General features: G+C 44.4%; 1 protein-coding gene across 1 annotated transcript; it reads left to right on the forward strand.

Annotated features, from left to right (window-relative positions):
• The first annotated feature begins 2,566 nt into the window (after positions 1-2,566).
• LOC121764119 (1-aminocyclopropane-1-carboxylate oxidase homolog 1-like) lies at positions 2,567-17,990 on the forward strand. The gene is made up of 4 exons (XM_042160190.1): positions 2,567-2,628; positions 16,609-17,145; positions 17,328-17,649; positions 17,721-17,990. The coding sequence occupies exons 1-4, from the start codon at positions 2,567-2,569 to the stop codon at positions 17,988-17,990; spliced, it is 1,191 nt and encodes a 396-aa protein (XP_042016124.1).
• Positions 17,991-18,850: the final 860 nt, after the last annotated feature.

The following is an 18,850-nucleotide window of genomic DNA, read 5'->3' on the forward strand; positions in this document are numbered from 1 at the left end:
CTATCACGGACGTCATCCTGGTCATTTCAGCTATCATCCGGTGGTTTTCCTCTCCTAGCCTGGTTACTATCACCTCCAAAGCCTCTTGCCTCTGATTCTGCCTTCTCTGTCCTGCAGACTCCTTCAGGATCCCTTCCATTACTGACGCTAACCGGGTCATTTCTGATCTCATCTGTCTGTTTTCCTCTGTTATTTCATCCACAGCCTTTTCCATTCTTTCTTGCCTCTGCTCGTGTGCCGGTGCTCCCTAAGCTGCCGCTACCCGAGCAGTGGGCAAAGCCTCCTCTCCCATCGCATAGAAGTGTGGCACGCCTTGCCTCATGTATACCGCGTTCGTTTGGACGAACAAGGGGGTATCAAACAAACCTGGGGGATCCACCATCGTCAAGGGGGATAAGTCTTCTCCCTCCGAGATGGTTATATTGTTCCTCACAAAAACTCCCAAGAAGTGGCAAAGGGAAAGATTCCGTGCGGGGTGGGTAGCGATGAGGTGGCACTGGTACGCTGTCCAGAACCCTAGGTGCAACTTCCTGCCCTTCTTAGCACACCACATGAGGTACAACTCCGTCATTGACATCCGTACTGTAGAGTTCGACTGTCCTAAAAGGTTGAAATCCAAGAAAAGTTGAACCAGGCGTAGAATAGGATCGTTGAGATGGATGGAGAGGGAGATAGTGGACTGGAACTGTCCTGCCCCGGGGTGAGTCAGTTCTTCCCAGGCGACCTGGAGCTCAAATTCCACATGTCTACGGGGAATCCCCAGCTCCCTCTCTCTCCACTCAGGCCCTATGGCCTCTTCCAAACTGCACATTCCTAGCCGTACAATCCATTCAATCAAACTCATCCTAATCTCACATCCAAACACTCTGAAGTTGATACACTCTTCATCCAGATCAGTAGTGACCTTGAATCGAAAGGTCGCAAAAAATTCTTTGGCCAATTTGACCGGGACATTTAAAGCCTCATTTTCTAACAGTCATTCAAAACCCAACGCATGCAAAAGGGCGAGAAACGATTCGTGAGCTTTCAATTCATCTAAAGAAGGGAGATGAAGTACCTTCCCACACTTGATCTGCTTGCTTTTGTCGTCCTTGGTGTCGTAGGTGTCCTGGAGTTTCTTGGACTCAAACAATTTCATTTCCTCCACCACGTCGTCTGTGAGCTTCACCGCCCAACGCTTATATCGGAGTCTCTCTGCAGGCGGATGCAATAACTCCCGATAATCGTTTGGAAGTTGTTGCTCCTTGTACTCCTTATCCTCCATGGACGTATCACTGTCCGATTCAGATTCCTCACTGATCTCATACTCACTATCACTCTGCTCTCGCCGGCTTGATGGGGTCCTCTAAGCAGCCTCAGTGATCACTATGCCAGTGTTCACGATACGCGGTTTCTTGGTACTAGGCTTTTTCTTCATAACGGCTTTTCCTTTCCGTTTCCTCTCTGCTTGGTATCTGGCTTCCTCTTCTGTTAATGACTCCTCCTGGGCAGTGGAACGGTTCTCTATATGGGTATCATCCTCCTCCGATCCTTCAAGTTCTACTGACTCGGATGCGAGGTCCAAACCCTCAGCCATCCTTTTAGTATCTTCACCTCGGCCACCTTGTGTCTGAGGGGCTTCATCTACTCCCATTGCAGAATCCCTTGTGTCGGCAGCAGGTAAGGACTCCTCCCCAGGTTTTGTGGGAGTTGCCCGTTCGTCTTCACTCACGATCTCAAGCGGGTCTGCCGCTGTGCTCGGTTTAGCCTTCTTGGCTGCCCACTTTCCCAAACACCTCTGTGAAACCCTGTGCGGTTTAGGCCGGTCTGCCTTAGGATCAACCTTTAATACTAGTCTCCGCTTGACGGGCTTGGGCTTTACTACTGGAGGCACCATTGGAGCAGACGCTTCTATCTCCGGTTCTGCTTCCTTTGTTCCCGTTTCTTGTTCTTCCACAAGTGTGTCACCCCCCTCTGCTTCTGGCTGGGATGACCCCGGCAATGTCTCTCCTTCCCTAGTTTGGTTGTTGTCTGCTTGGTCTCCAGACTGGTATGCTGGGCCCTCTGGTATACTCACTTCCCTCGTCCCCTTAATCTCTCCCACTGCCTCCGCGTGGATCACCTTGTTCATTATAGAATCAAACTCTTTGTCAGTCATGAGGTCCCGCTTCTGGGTTGACTCATTCAGATCTATCTCCCCCTAACAACTTCTTGAAGAACCGGCTCTGCCATCGACGTCTCCTCTGTTTCGCCGCTCACTTCTTGAATTTTCCGTGGTTGACTTGTTCTTGCTTCAAGCTCTTCAGGGTTGGAGTCGTAATGTGCGGCAATGGCGTCGAGGTCCGCCGAATTGGGTACCGAGGCTTCCGATGGCACGGTCGCCGAGGGAGATTCCCCTTCTGATTGTACTTCGGCATGACTCACTGGCTCAGGCGGAACTTCACTGGTTGTGGGTCCTGCTGTGCTTGCACCGATTTGGCTGCAGTTTGCCAACTCCGCAGCCCATTTCTGGTCTGATCTTGCTGCCTAAGGAACTCCGCCATTGCGTTTAAAGAAATCATCGCTGGGGCTTGCGGAGCCGACACCGATGGTTGTGGATTTGGCGGTGGCTGGATGGATGGTGGTTCTTCTTGCGGCTGCTGTGTTGCTGTGACTTCTTCCCGGTGGGGTTTAATTTCTTTGCGTAAGCCTTCTTACCCATAGTCGAATAATGGCGACTTTAGTGGTGGAAAGTAGGGTTTGGAACTTGTAGAGATGGGAAAGAAATTCTGGGAGAGAAAATGTAAATGAAGGTTTGTGAGGAAAAATGGGTGAGACGGTATGGTTATTTGGGAGAGGGCGTGCAGTTGTACGTAGTTGTAACCGGCTATGGGAGGTGTCCGGTCGCGTCGTTTCAAAAGAGAGGCGGTTGAGAATGCCGGCTCCCGATTGGCTGGCGTGTCTCCTTTCTCTGCTCACGCGCCCCTTTCAACCGCTGCCACCCTGCAAAAGCTGCACAAGCCTTAATTAAAATTTTCGTCCTCTCCATAATTCCCCCTATACTTACCTAATAAGGAAAATAATTCAAATGGGCACTTAAATAAAATTTGAAATTGCACCAGATAAGCAATTTCGTGGGCAATGCGTACTTCAAAGTGATATTTAAGACCCGAAAATATTTTTGGGTTTTCTAAAAATTTAACATGCAAAGGTTTAAATTAATTAACCACCACATATTTACAATATTTACATTTCTCTTAGGCAATTTAGAATTCTACTTGGCCAGTAAGTGTGGACTTTCAAAAGAATTGGCCCAGTGGAATTCTAAATTCCTATCCTACTGGTCAGTATGCAACCAAGGTACGTGGTTGTAGTGGAATTTCATCCACTACAGCCACATCACTGTTGTCTCTAAATACCTTGAGCCTATGCCCATTCACAATAAAAGGTTCAGATGTTGAAAAAGACTCCCTGAAATTTCTACTGCTCCATTGGAACGGAGTGAGGTGATGACATACGGCCCTGTCCACAATTTAGTTCGCTCCTTGTACCACATGGCGGAATCGAACGACTCCAATCTAAGTTCCTCAAGCTCCTGCAGCTGCAGCTTCCTTTCCTCTTCACAGGCTGTAGCATCCATATTCACTTCTTGTACTGCCCAGTATGCTTGGTGTTCAATTCCAACCGGTAAATGGCACATCTTCCCAAAAACGATCCGATACGGGGACATCCCTATGGGGGTCTTGTAGGCTGTTCGGTATGCCCAGAGAGCATCTTCTAACCTCACACTCCAATCCTTCCTAGAAGGGTTTACAGTCTTCTCCAGAATCTTCTTGATCTCGCGGTTAGAAATCTCCGCCTTACCGTTGGCTTGAGGATGGTAGGGACTCGAAAGTCTGTGGTGCACACCGTATTTTTTCATTAAGGCCTCAATCCTGCGATTACAGAAGTGTGTACCTTGATCAGATATGATCGCCCTCAGAACTCCGAACCGGCTGAAGATATGACTCTTTAAGAACTTGGCCTCCTCCTTTGCTTCACACGTGCTCGTGGCCTTGGCTTCTATCCACTTGGAGACATAATCCACCGCGACTAAAATATACAGATTGCCATAGGACGAAGGAAACGGACCCATGAAGTCCATTCCCAAAATGTCGAACAATTCACATACAATTACCGGAACCTGGGGCATCTCGTCCTTCGCAGATATCCCACATGCTAACGAGTGGCAATGGGTCAGAACGTCTCTTTGCTCCCAGTCAGGAACGCACCTCCTTATCACTTGATCAGATCCCACTCTCCACATATAGGGGTCGTCCCAAAAGTAGTATTTTACCTCACTCTTGATCTTCATTCTTTAGGCCTTAGTAATACTCGGCACTTCTAGAAGTGGCCAGTAAGCTTCATGTATCATACTGGCCAGTAAGCTTCATCACTCTTTCCCAGTCAATCTTCCTGACCTCAAAAATCACCTTACATAAATGCTCCTCTGGAAACTTGTCGTGCACCTCTTCGCTGTTTCCATCTTGCACTATTCTACTCAAATGGTCCGCCACCTTATTCTCGACTCCTCTCTTATCTTCCACCGCCCAATCAAATTCTTGTAACAAGAGGACCCATCGGATCAAGCGGGGATTGGATTCTTTCTTGGCAATCAGATACTTAATCACTGCATGGTCAGTATAAACGATGACCTTGGATCCCAACAAATATGGCCGAAACTTCTCGAAAGAATACACCACTGCCAGCATCTCTTTTTCAGTGGTATCGTAATTCCGTTGGGCTTGATTCAGTGTCTTAGATGCATAAAAATTACGTACCTCTTCCCATCGATCTTCTGACCCAGTACGGCTCCCACTGCATAATCGCTGGCATCGCACATTACTTTGAAAGGGTAGTCCCAGTCAGGAGCTCGTATGATAGGTGCGGATATCAGTTTTTCCTTGAGAAGGTTGAAAGCGGCCTTGCATTGCTCATCAAAAATGAACTCTACTTCATTCTGAAGAAGTCGGGTAAGGGGTTGGGCGATCTTGGAGAAATCCTTGATAAACCTTCAATAATATCCGGCGTGCCCTAGAAAACCCCTTATCCCATTCTGATCAGTAGGGAATGGTAATTTGGATATAACATCCACCTTGGCTCGATCCACCTGGATACCTCTTTCTGAGATCACGTGTCCTAAAACTATCCCTTATCAAAATTCAAAACCAGACTTTTTGCTTGACACCTTTCTAGAACTACGTCCAAATGATGAAGGCATGAGTCGAAAGAGTCTCCGTAGACCGTGAAGTTATCCATTAATATCTCTATACAGTCCTCAATCAGATCGGAGAATATGCTCATCATACATCGTTGAAACGTACCTGGAGCATTACATAAGCCGAAAGGCATGCGCCTGTATGCATAGGTTCCGAATGGGCAAGTGAAGGTGGTCTTATCCTGGACTTCAGGATCTACGTAAATTTGGAAGTATCCGTTGAACCCATCTAGAAAATAGAAGTACTTTTTCCCAGCTAATCTCTCCAACATTTGGTCGATGAAAGGCAAGGGAAAATGGCCCTTCCTGGTCGCATTGTTCAGCTTATGGTAATCGATGCACATTCGCCAACCCGTGACCAGCCTCGTTGGGATCAGCTCATTCCTCTCATTTTGAACGACTTGGATTCCCTACTTCTTTGGGACCATGTGGATCGGGCTGACCCACTCACTGTCTGGCACTGAATAGATAATCCCTAGCGACAACAATTTCAAGATTTCCTTCAATATTTCTTCTCGCATATTGGGGTTTGCCTTTCTTTGGGCATCTCGATGTGCCTTTGCTCCCTCTTCCAGTCTGATGTGGTGCATGCAGACATCGGGACTTATTCCCACTAAATCTACAAGGCTCCAGCCAATTGTCTTCTTGTTCTTACTCAACACAGTCAGTAGCCTTGCCTCCTGTTCCTTTGTAAGGCTGCTGCTGATGATCACCGGATATGAGTTCTCCTCTACGAGGAAGGCATACTTCAAATTCGATGGCAATTTCTTCAGATCAACTTGGGGTGGAAGCGTGTCTTCGGGTAGTGGGTTTTTCTCAGCCCCTCCTTCTTTCTCTATTTCTCCCTCTGAAGATTCCTCCATACTGACTAGTAGCTTGGCCCCTGTGGCTCCAATAAATTCCAATTTCTGGCAGAAGTCCTTAATTGCTCCCTCTATCTCTTCATCAGTTAACCCTTGGCTACTGATCAGATCACACCATGCAGCAGCTTCTACGTCAGCCTGCTCATAAACATCTAAAGCTTGGAGTTTCTCCTGCAATAGTTTGGTCTCAAGAAAATCTTGGACTAAAGGGTCAATCACATCAACATAGCATACATTTTCAAAATCAATAGGCTTTTTCATGGCCTCATTGATATCAAAAGTAAACTTCTCCCCATGAAAATCAATGCAAATTGTTCCCTCAGCCATGTCTACTATCGTCTTGGCCGTTCTCAAAAATGGTCTTCCCAACAATATGCCACTAGATTCCCTAGCCTCGGACTCACTCATTTTGATCACGTAAAAGTCCGCAGGGTAGGTAAAATCATGCACTCTAACCAACACATTCTCTAAAACACCCTCAGGACTTATGCATGACCTATCAGCCAGTTGGATCAACACTCTAGTGCTCGACAATCTAACTCCCTTCAATCGGTTATAGATTGACAAAGGCATGACATTAATAGAAGCTCCAAGATCACACATTGCATGCTCGACTTTCACATCTCCTATAGTTATGGGTAGAGTGAACATACCTGGATCGGCCCTCTTGGGCGGTAGCTTCTCCTGCACAATTGCAGACGCGATCCCTTCTACCATGATCTTCCCATCCTCTTGGGCTTTCCCGGCTATGAATTCCTTAATGAACTTCCAAAGTGGGGGTAGCTTCACGGCTTGGAGGAATGGTATGGTGACATCCAATTTCCCAAAAATCGACAAGTAGTCCACCGGGTTCTCCTTCTTTCTTTTTGTAACAAAGCGGAAAGGGAATGGTCTCTCCCCCTTTTTCTCCTCTACCGGTCCCTCAGCAACCTTCTTGGATCTTCCTTGGGTAAATTCTGGGTCTGAGCCTCCGTTCTGGATTCTACCTCTTGATTGGGTTCCTTCCTGACCAGTACGCTCTCGGGTTCACCTCCTCCACATGGCGTCTCCCCCAAGAAAAATGGGTCCTGCTTCCGAGGCATGGATCTCTTAAGCTCTTCCACTGAGATGGTGTCGCCCCTATCTTCGTTCCACTGGCTCTCCACTTGGTTGTTTCGGTCGAGGTCCATCATAAGTAGTTCCTGACCTCAATGTAACCTTACTCACATTCGCCTTTTCGGGTATTTGGACTGTAGACGGGAGTTTCCCTGCATTTCCTCTTATTTCACCCATAGAATTGGCCAGTTGGGCCAACTGCTTATTCATCATATCCATGTTCGCTTTATGTTCCTTCTGGGCATTTTGCATCCCCTGCACTACTTCGTTGTGGGATTGCAACTCGCCCTTGATACCTTGCTGCGACGCGAGCAATTCTCCCATCATGTCCTCCATGGATCTCCTTGACCTGTTAGGGTATTGTGACTGATTTGGGCCTTGGTGCTGGTTGTACTGGGAACTTTGGTTGGGCTGGAAATTTTGGAAGTTTTGCTGGTTCTGGTTAGGTGGGTACTGGTTATACTGGCCAGGAGGATTGCACTGGTCCTGGTGATATTGGTTCTGATTTTGGTTTTGGAACTGATTTTGGTTCTGATGGTGCTGGGGTGCTTGATTCGGCTGATTTTGGTAATTTTGGAAGTTTCTCTGGTGGGGTGGTACATAAACAGGATTTTGGTTTTGGGATTGTTGGTTCCTTCCTGACCAGTTGAACTGGTGGTCCGGGTTTGCTGGTCCACGGTTGGGGTTTTGGTTTTGGTTGGGGTTATATTGGTTCTGACCTTGACCTTGGTTTTGATTTTGGTTCCCATCTCCCCATCGAAAGTTTGGGTGATCCCTCCATGGTGCGTCCCGTTGTCTCCCCTGGATCTAATTTACATTTGAGTTAAAATACCCGGCAGCATTAGCCTGCTCCATACTGACCAAGTTGTTTGGCTGATCATACCTCGGTCCTTGGTTTCCCTGTTCTGCACCCTTGCAGTTCCCAACTGGGGAAGTCGGCGGTGTATTCTTCTCGATTGCGCTCAGGAGTGACTTCTTCAACTCATCTATATTCAAATCCATCTTCTGTTCAAACTTCTGCTCCTAGTCAGTAGACGAGGCACTTGCAACCCTTTCTCGGTTGTATCCATCCCTTGAATGGTCATACTCCTTCTTCGCACTCAGTAGCTTCCTTAGGACCCTCTTTGCTTCGCTGACCCGTAGCTGTGTGAAGCTTCCTCCCGACGACGAATTGGCCAGGTCTTTGGTTGTTATGTTCATCCCCTCATAGAAAGTATGATGTATCTCAATGTCCGCAATGCGATGATTGAGACATGCATCTAAAAGGCTCATATACCTCGCCCAATAATCGCTCAAGGGTTCATCGTACCCTTGCTTCACACTAGTTATTTCCCTTTTTAGCGCGCTTGTCTTGGATGATGGGAAAAACTCGCCTAGGAATACTGACTTGAAATCGGCTCAACTCTCAATGGAGTCGGGGTGCAGGCGCATGAATCAGGTGTTTGCCTCCCCTTTCAAAACGAACGGCAAAGCCTTCAATCTGTAATCATCCTCGGTCGCCCCTGCTGGCCTCCTCTGCGCCCTACAAATCTTACAAAACTCATGAAGGAACTCGTAAGGCCCTTCGTAACTCTTCCCGCAGTATGTAGGCAGAATTGTGATCACATGAGGCTTCACATCACAGGCAGTTTGCCCTGGGGTCACAACTATGGCTTGAGGTGGTTCTCCCTCGGTATGTGCGTTCAGCGTCTCGATCTCAGTTTCTTCTTCTCCTTGAGCGGCCATCCTTCTCGGGTTTCCCTCTATCCTTGGTATCTCTTCCGGTATTGGTCCGTCTATGGTGTATTGCTCCTCGTCACTACTCGAACCTAAGTCAGAAAAAGCCATCGACAAGCCGGATCGAGTGGTTACGAGTATAGATCCTCGCTAAAGTATCTTCGGCCTCCACTGATCAGGAGCCGAGCTGCTGCTCATAAACTGAAACGAAAAGAAAAGAGAAAAATTATGAACAGTATATATGCCAAAGTATCACTCAGAATAACAGCTAATAACGCCATTCATCCCCGGCAACGGCGCCATTTGAAAGCGCAGGTTTGCGTAGGTGTCGTTCAAGCAAAGGGTGTATCCTACTGATCAGGATAAACAATCCCCCGCCAAGCCTAAAACCAGGTATCAATAATTCCTCAACCCTCTTCTACTGGGTAGTATAGTGAAGGTAGGGGTCGAATCCCACAGAGATGAATGCGTTTTGGGAATTGTGGTGATATTCTGGAAATGTTTGGTTAGCTACCACGCTTGGGTTGAGTCTCTACCTAGGCAAGAAAATGAAGGTGGTATCCTACTGGCTAGGAGGTGTGAGAGGATTCTGATATGCAGTTGTGTACGTGGACATGGTGAAAATAGGAAATATTCGAAAAGTACTAGGTTTCTATTTTGGGCTAAACAGAATATCAGAAGGTAGTGGTAGTTGTGGTGACTAGGCTGACAGGTCTGCAGGGTATAATTAAAAGTGAAGGACGAAAAGCAAAAAACATTTTTAAAGAAACAAGTGGTCCCCAACACTTGATATGGACATCATCTTCTTCAACAAATACAAACTAAAATCAGATAACAAGTAAACCAGATTCAACACCATTTAAACAAAGTTTACCAACTAACGATTCCAAATCTACCACTAAAAATTCCAAATCTAAGACCGAAACCCGAAACTGAAATTCCGCCTACTGGTCAACATAAACGAATATATGAAACACATAACTACACCTTGCATGAAACAAACTCTACGCAATTAAACAGTAAACAGACTATGCTAGCTCGAAGAAATAAACTACGAAACTGGAAACACACGATTCGATACTCAAAACAACCAGAAACACTAGATCTAAGCTAACTAGGCAGAAGGAAAAGAAATCAGCGAAGCGAACTGATCACAAAACAACTTCATAGCATAAAACATGTTCAAATCTTTAAACAAAGTACTTCCAAGCAGCGAAATTCAAAAGTATCAAAGATCCAGCGTAAAAGAAAACAAGTAATTTAAACTACGAAAGCGGAATAAAAAGTGTTTTGCCACGCCGGGCGATGGAACTTTCTAAATACGATCTTGCTGACTGGATGAAGAACGTCTGGAACTCCGGAGGCTTCTGGAACTCAGGTGATCATGGTTGTGGCGAGGAATGAGGCTCTGGACAGGGCTGAAGGACTGAACTACCGAGAGAATTATACCTAAGAATTGGATGATAATCTTCGAATTGATGCCATTCTCTCTCCATGTGGCTTCCTTTTATAGGGAGGCTTACCCTTGATTTTAGGGTAAAACCTTGTGGCGAGATGACTTCTTTGCCCTTAATTGTGGTTGATCAGTCCCAGCTATCCTTCTTCTCCATCTCGAGCCATTTTTGCATGTATACTGGTCAGTACGTAATCGTTCTGACGCCCTTTTCACCTGTAGTATCTGAAGCTTTGCCTACTGGCTAGAACACTCAATCTGCACACTTTGAGCAACTGTTTTGCAGATATAATCAAATTATGCACATCATACTGACCAGTAACCGAGGCCTAGAATACGACTTATCACAACACATGAGCATTGTTATGGGAGTGTGTTGTAGGAATGAGACTCTGTAATGCTAAATACGGTGGTCTTGCTAAGGCAACATTAGGCGGCTATGCCACTCTGTGGTCTCTGGACTATTCTTCGGTGTTGTGACCAGTAAAATTGTAAGATTTCTATGCGTATTGACTTCCTCTGGAGGGTACAAAATTTTAATTTTACAGTTGTAAGATTTTGAAAAGTTTTATGGTTAATCTAATCAAACTTCTTACATAAGTTTATGACAAATGGTAAAATACTCTGTTTTGCAGTGCAAATCAAATCGTCAATATGTCGTTCAATCCTCTTTCTGCAATTCTTAAAGAAAACAAACTCGAAGACCAAAATTACATAGAATGGAAGCAAAACTTGGATATCGTTCTTACAGTAGAAGAGTACAACTTTGTACTCACAACCCCGCGACCTCCAGTGCCGCCGGCCAACGCAGCGGCAGAAGTCAGAGATGCACACAGACGGTGGCATAAGGCGAATGAGATGGCTAAGTGCTATATGTTGGCATCTATGTCATCAGTGGTCAAGCATCAACATTCAGCCATGGAAACAACTGCCGAGATCATGCAGAATCTCAAGAATCTCTTTGGTACTCAGAATCGAACGGCAAAGTCTCAAGCCTTTCGGAGTATCATGTCGAAGACGATGAAGGAGGGCTCGTCTGTGAGGGACCATGTCCTCAAGATGATGGGCCACCTCAACCAGATTGAGGTCTTGGGAGGGACGATCGATCCCGAGTCCCAGGTGACTATTATCCTTCAAAGTCTTCCCCCTAGCTTCCAACAGTTCAAGCTCAATTTCGAGATGAACAAAAGGAACTACACCTTGGCAGAGCAGTTGACTGAACTTCAGTCGGTAGAGGACCTTATGGTCCAAGCTAAGGCGGCCATGATGACTTCGGCGCCTCGGGGAAGCTAAGGCAGGCACCGAACTCAGAATCAGGCAAAGTGGCTAAGGGAAGGAAGAAAAAGAGGGCAAACAAGAAGCCCACGGGGAAGTGTTTCAAGTGTGGAGAAAAGGGGCATAGGAAGCCAGACCGTCCTAAAAAGGGCAAGGCTACAGGTATGCACCAAGCAACGGTTTTGGTGGAATGGAATGAAAGGAGACGTAGCGTCATATGTGGCACGATGTCTAGCATGCCAACAAGTGAAGGCCTTACACCAACGGCCATATGGGAAGTTACAACCACTCGAAATTCCCGAATGGAAGTGGGAGCATCTAGCTACGGATTTCGTGACGGGTTTGCTAAAGTCACAAAAAGGCAAAACTGCGATTTGGGTGATCATCGATCGACTAACTAAAAGCGCGCACTTTTTACCAATTCAAATTTCTTATGGGCGGACAAATTAGCAAATCTCTACGTGAATGAGAGTGTGCGTTTTCATGGGGTGCCAAAGACCATTGTGTCCGACCGCGATACGAAGTTCACATCAAAGTTTGGATGAGTTTGCAACGAGAATTGGGCACGCAATTGAACTTCAGCACTGCTTATCACCCGCAATCGGACGGGCAGTCAGAGAGGACGATTCAAACGCTTGAGGATATATGCTTCGAGACGTTGTCTTAGATGCAGGGGAAAGTTGGGAAACTGTTCTACCGTTGGTTGAGTTCGCCTACAACAATAGCTACCAAGCGACGATCGATATGGCTCTGTATGAAGCCTTGTATGGCAGGAAGTGTCAATTCCCACTTTATTGGGATGAAATTGGCGAGAGGAAGATGTTAGGACCCGACGCTATAAAAGAAATGCCCGAAATTGTGCATCAAATCCGCGCAAGGATCAAGGAAGCTCAAGATAGGTAGAAGTCGTATGCTGACGTGCGTCGAACAGAAATCAAATTCAACGTTGGTGACAAAGTGATCTTGAAGGTATCCCCGACGAGAGGAGTTGTGAGGTTTGGAGTGAAAGGCAAGCTGAAACCGCGTTTTATCGATGAAGTAGGTCCTGTAGCGTATCGATTGGCGTTACCTCCCAGCTTTGGGAACGTGCACAACGTGTTCCATGTGTCGCAGTTGCGCAAATACGTGTTCGACCCCAAACATGTAATTCATCAAGAGGAAGTGGTCTTAACCCCCGACATGAGCTACGAGGAAAGGCCCGAGGCGATCCTAGATCGGAAGGTACAAGAGTTACGAAACAAATCGATAGCGTCCGTGAAGGTGTTTTGGAAGCACCATGGTCCCGAGGAAGCCATGTGGGAGTTAGAAGATAAAATGAAAGAAAAGTTTCCCGAGTTATTTATGTGAGACGATCAAATTTCGGGACGAAATTTCTGTTTAGAGGGGAAGGATGTAACATCCCAAATTTTTGTTACTCTTTTTATATGTTTATTTGAAATTTCGATTATGAAACTTTTGTTTCTATGTGATTAAGTGAATTGCGTGAAATAATTGTCGTGAGTGATGTGGAATGAAGTGCTTGATATTTTATATTTTCCAATGTGGGGAAATAATTAATAAGATCATGCATTTATATTTTTTTTCGACCCAATTCATTGGAATTTTCGGCCCCTTCCTTATTTTCATACTTGGAGATTTAAATTATTTTGTTCCCTTAATTGTGAAATACTCACTATTTTATTTCCTAAGTTGTGACTATATTTCTCTCCAAGTAAATATTGTTATTTTTCCTTGCTAATTAAATCAGCAAATTTCGAATTTCTCACCCTCAAATCACACACCTACCTTGCTCCAGATTGTGGGATTTTTATTTTATTCCTTCCACAATTTAATTACTTTTAATTGGGTGTGAATTAAACCTAGTACATAAAATAAACTAAACCCTAACCCTAGCCCCCATAATTTCACACGCCCCCTCCCTCATTCTCTCCCTCACATGCCTCTCTTCTCCCACTCATAAGCTCTCCAAAAATCCTCCATCCAATCCTTGTTCTTGCATCCGTTGAAGTTTATTTTCAAGAGTCTCCGACGAATCGCATCAATTCGTTTTCTACCGATTCGTTTTCTTCAAGGAAGGTATATTTGATTCACTTTCCCTCAATCTTTTCATATAATCCTTGTTCTTGAACCCTACATGCATATAGTGAGTGTAGGAATGATAGATCGCAAAATTAATCGGTGGGAAAGTGTGGTTGCATTAGAACTTTGATAATTATGCGATTTTGATTGAGTTCATGTGAAGTTTGATTTGAATCTTTGGTGAATGATGTGAGTTTATGTGCAAACATGATTGTGTGTTATAAGCATGAAAAATTGTATTTGGATGATTGAGGAAGAAACCCTAATTTCGAATTTGTGAGCCTGAAATCTGTGACGTTCGAATGTGTTTCTGATGTGTAATTGACCTATCAAATGATCGAATGTTGATATGAAAATTTTACTGAGTAAATGTCAATGTGTTTTCTGTGTCTCGTGTAAATTTCAGCCCTTTTTGTCGAAAAATGAATTTTTAAAAAATGTTTGAAGTTGACTGCGCAATTCTGCCAGAAACTTGTGTTCTCGGCCAGAATGTTTCGTTTTCTGTTTGACCGACCAAATGACCTCCTTTTGATGTAAACTTTTAACTGGGTGAAATGAATCATAAACCCAGCAGTGAAGTGGCTCTTGAAGAGCTAACTTCTGTCACAAGTTCCATTAACAAAGAACAAGTACCAAGTGTACAAACAATTCCCGAAACTTTAACTTCTACTCCAAGTATTGTAGTGGCGCGCCGGAATGGGAGGGTCTCGCATGAGCCCGATAGATACATTGGTTTGGGGGAATCCATGGATCATTCCTCGGATAGCAATGTATTAGATCCCCGGAACTTTGCGGAGGCGCTGGCAGATGTGGATCATTGCGAGTGGGTAAAAGCAATGGATTCAGAACTACAATCTATGATAGACAAAGACGTCTACGATTTGTCCATCCTACCCGAAGGTTGTACTGCCATTGGGAGTAAGTGGATATATAAACGTAAATGTGGACCCGATGGACGAGTTAAAGTCTTCAAGGCAAGACTAGTGGCTAAGGGGTATACCCAAAAGGAATGTGTCGATTACGACGAGACTTTCTCCCCAATGGCCATGCTCAAATCGATCCGGACACTATTGTCTATAGCAGCTTATATGGATTGGGATGTATGGCAGGTGGAGGTAAAGACTGCGTTTCTAAACAGCGGTCTTGAGGAGACCATCTACATGGAACAACCCGGAGGATATACCATAAAGGGCAAAGAACACATGGTTTGGAAGCTTAAGAAGGCTATTTATGGCCTTAAGCAAGCATCTAGATCATGGAACCAGTGTTTCGATCAAACTGTTCGAAAGTTAGGATTCGAAAAGTGCCCAAATGAAAGTTGCGTGTATAAGAAGGTTGAAAAGGGGAATGTTGTGTTCTTAGTTTTATATGTAGATGACATTCTTCTAATTGGAAACAATAAAAAGATGTTCTCATCAGTACGAACTTGGTTGTCAAACCAGTTCGAGATGAAGGATATGGGAGACACGGGACACATCCTTGGGATCAAGGATCTTCGGAATCGAGAAAAGAAGATGTTGTGCTTATCTCAAGAACCTTACATCAACACAGTACTTAGTCGTTTTAGCATGCAGGACGCCAAGAAAGGTTTCTTACCTTTTAGACATGGCATCCATCTATCTCAAGAGATGTGCCCCAAAACGCCGTCTGAGATACAAGCAATGAGAAGGATTCCATACGCTTCGGCAGTTGGAAGTCTCATGTATGCTATGCTTTGTACGAGACCTGATATTTGCTTTGCTGTTGGCATGGTGGCAAGATATCAGTCAAATCCGGGCCAAGGACATTGGACTGCAGTAAAGAACATACTCAAGTACCTTAAATGGACTAAGGACTATGCTCTAGTTTACAATGCAGTCGAGCTCTGTCCTTTGGGATACACTGACTCAGACTTTCAAGCTGATCAGGACTCGAGAAAATCTACTTCAGGATATGTGTTCACCTTAGGAGGTGGAGCCGTAATTTGGAAGAGTGTGAATCAGAAATGCATCGCGGACTCGACCATGGAAGCCGAGTATGTGGCCGCTTCGGAGGCTGCAAAAGAGGCAGTATGATTCAAGAACTTCCTTATGGATTTAGGTGTGGTTACGAATCTAACCAAGAGCATCATTGTTTATTGTGACAATTCTGGTGCTGTGGCAAATTCGAAAGAACCAAGAGCTCACAAAGCGAGCAAACACATAGAGCGGAAGTATCATATCATCAGGGATATAGTGCAGAGAGGAGACATACAAGTGGTCAAGATTGCGTCAGAGAACAACCTGGCAGATCCTTTTACAAAGGCATTGGCGGTGAAACCGTTCGAGGGCCACTTTGAAGGGATGGGAGTTCGACTCATTCAAGACCTCAACTTGCTTTCAGTATAAGTGGGAGAAATTTAGACGTGTGCACTACTGGGTGCAATTTAATTAGTAAAAAGCTAATTGGGTGAGACCATGTCCAAATTCTTCCTTAGATCCCTGACTGGGCCCAATATGTGACTTAATATAAATAGGAGAATAAAGAAGACAGAAAATACACTTTTTCCTAATCATAATTTTCGTCCCTCTCCATCTAGAGAGAGAATAAAAAATCGTTCTCCTTCTATGAGCAGGTTTCTGTCTTCATTATTTAAGTCTTAGTCTACTGGTAAGATTTGTCCACACAAATATAAGTCTACAGTCCGGGACAACAGTCGGAAGATCCGAGGTCGAGTTCTCAAGATCTTCACGTACAGAACACGTAAGCCATCTTCGATGCTCAAGTGAATCAACGAGGTAAATTGGTTAACTCCGTAGTACGCATGTTTTAGGGATATTTTGTGCTAAAGCATGTTTATAATTCAAGTTGCGAGCATGATACATGTGATAATTACGAGAATAGAGTTTGTCTGAATAATTTGCTAAATAGATCAGTTTTGTGTGAACCGTTAGAACGCACGCTTCCGCTACCAACCCCTTCATTAGCAATGTAGATTTCGATTGGGTGAAAGAAGTTAAGGAATTTGACGAAAGAAAAACGGGAGTGAAGGGTCTGGTGGATGCGGGAGTGAAGGAGATTCCCCGTCTTTTCGTGCATCCACAGGAGGTCATAGACCGTTACCCGACAGCCAAGGGTGCAGCAGTGGAGCTGCCCGTGATAGACCTGATTGGGGTGGAGAGTGGGGGAGCAAGGCAGAGGGAAGTGGTGGAGGCGATCGGTAAGGCTGCCAGAGAATGGGGATTCTTCAGCATCATCAACCATGGCATTCCGTTGGAAACAATGAAAGCCATGTTGGAATCTATAAAGAGATTCCACGAGCTCCCAGACGAGGAGAAGGAGTCGCTCTACACATACGAGAGGAGCAAGCTAGTGAAGTGGAACAGTAACCTCCCCGCGCAGAAAGGCGATCCTGCTTTTGGGATGGATGTTTTGAATGTTGTTTACACTAACGATCATCTTGACCCTAATGAAATTCCTTCAGCCTGCAGGTATACTATTACAAATTCAATATCCCACATCGATTGTAAAAGCAGCTGGTGTGGAGTTTATAGCCCAAATAAGCTTTCTATTATAACAGACTAATTTGTTCAGATGAGTTCACATGAATAGTTTGTAACAAATTAGTCTTTTAGGAGAGTTATCATATGTCTTAATTTGTTTCGATTTGCAGGAAGGAAACAGATGAGTATGTGAAGTACATGATTGAGGTGAGGGAACTAATGGCGGAGTTGTTCTCAGAGGCCTTAGGGCTTCCGAGTGATTACTTATCGAAAATGGAGTGCATGAAAAGCCAGTCCATTTCATGCTTGTATTACCCGGCTTGTCCCGAGCCTCACAAGACCTTAGGAGCTCCAAAGCATTCCGACACCACTTTCCTCACCTTGCTCATCCAGGACACCCTCGGTGGCCTCCAGATGCTTCGGGACAAGCAATGGGTCGATATACCACCCGTTCCTAGGGCCCTCATCGCCAACTTCGGTGATCTCATGCAGGTTCACTTAATTACACCTTGGCAACATGAATAATTATTGTTTGATTACGTAATTATAATTATCATTTGCAGATTCTTAGCAACGACGAGTTCATAAGCGTGGAGCACAGAGTGTTGTCCCAGTTGGCGGGGCCGAGGATCTCCGTGGCAACCTTCTCCACTCCGAGCACCCGAGCAGCGGGGAAGCCGTTTGGTCCGATCAAAGAGCTGATCACCAATGAGAAGCCTGCGGTCTATAGAGATTTCATGTTCGAAGAGTACTTCCAATACTACAAAACAAAAGGAGCTCGAGTTGAATCAGCCTTCGAAGATTTCATCGGATCGAGCTGCATGATCATGTAAGAAGATTTCATGTTCGATGATTTCATCGGATCGAGCTGCATCGGTCTATAGAGATTTCATGTTCGAAGATTTCATCGGATCGAGCTGCATGATCATGCATGATGCACATGGTGTGTTGGCTTTGATAGCTTTATAAATAAAACCTCATCTTACTGGAAATATTTACTTTGATGGCTTTAGGAATAAGGCCCTCAAAATCAGTCTTATTTTCATCTACAATCCATTATTTTTTCTATCATGTTACCATTTTTTATTTCGGTCACAATACCTGCAATAAGGCCAGTTTAATTTCCAAACATAACTTAAATAATCAATCTTATCATTTAAAAGTGTTTATTTAAATTTTTGAATTATAAAACAAATAACATAGATTAGGAGTATACTACTATTGAAAATATCATAACTTGACTAAAGTTCCTACATTAAACTTCAAGTATTATCCATCTTAATTTCTTCGATCAAATCTTGTTGAAGTTAAAGTGTAGATAAGTTCATGTAAGAATAAGAATGAGGGTATTTATAGATAGAATAAATTATATAAATTAAATTAGAAAACGAGCAGCCGGAAAAATTTGTTGGCTACATTTAAAAAGTTTTATGAATTAACCCATACCCAATTGTCTTAGCCTGGAATATGAAAGAATTCAACAACGCAAGATTTATTATCTATCACTCTTATAAAAGGAAACTTGCTTTTTCATGTTTGAAAGCAATGCAACGGATATAGCAAAATGGTAAGCTTAGTTTTTCATTAATCAATGAAATGATAGCAATTACATAGCATTATATAAGGATTCATAGAAGGATCTAGACTCCTAATCGTCCTAGCCAAATCAGTTACGATACTCAACCAATAATCA

Source organism: Salvia splendens, chromosome 14, assembly GCF_004379255.2.
Source record: "Salvia splendens isolate huo1 chromosome 14, SspV2, whole genome shotgun sequence".
NCBI classification, from domain to species: Eukaryota; Viridiplantae; Streptophyta; class Magnoliopsida; order Lamiales; family Lamiaceae; genus Salvia; species Salvia splendens.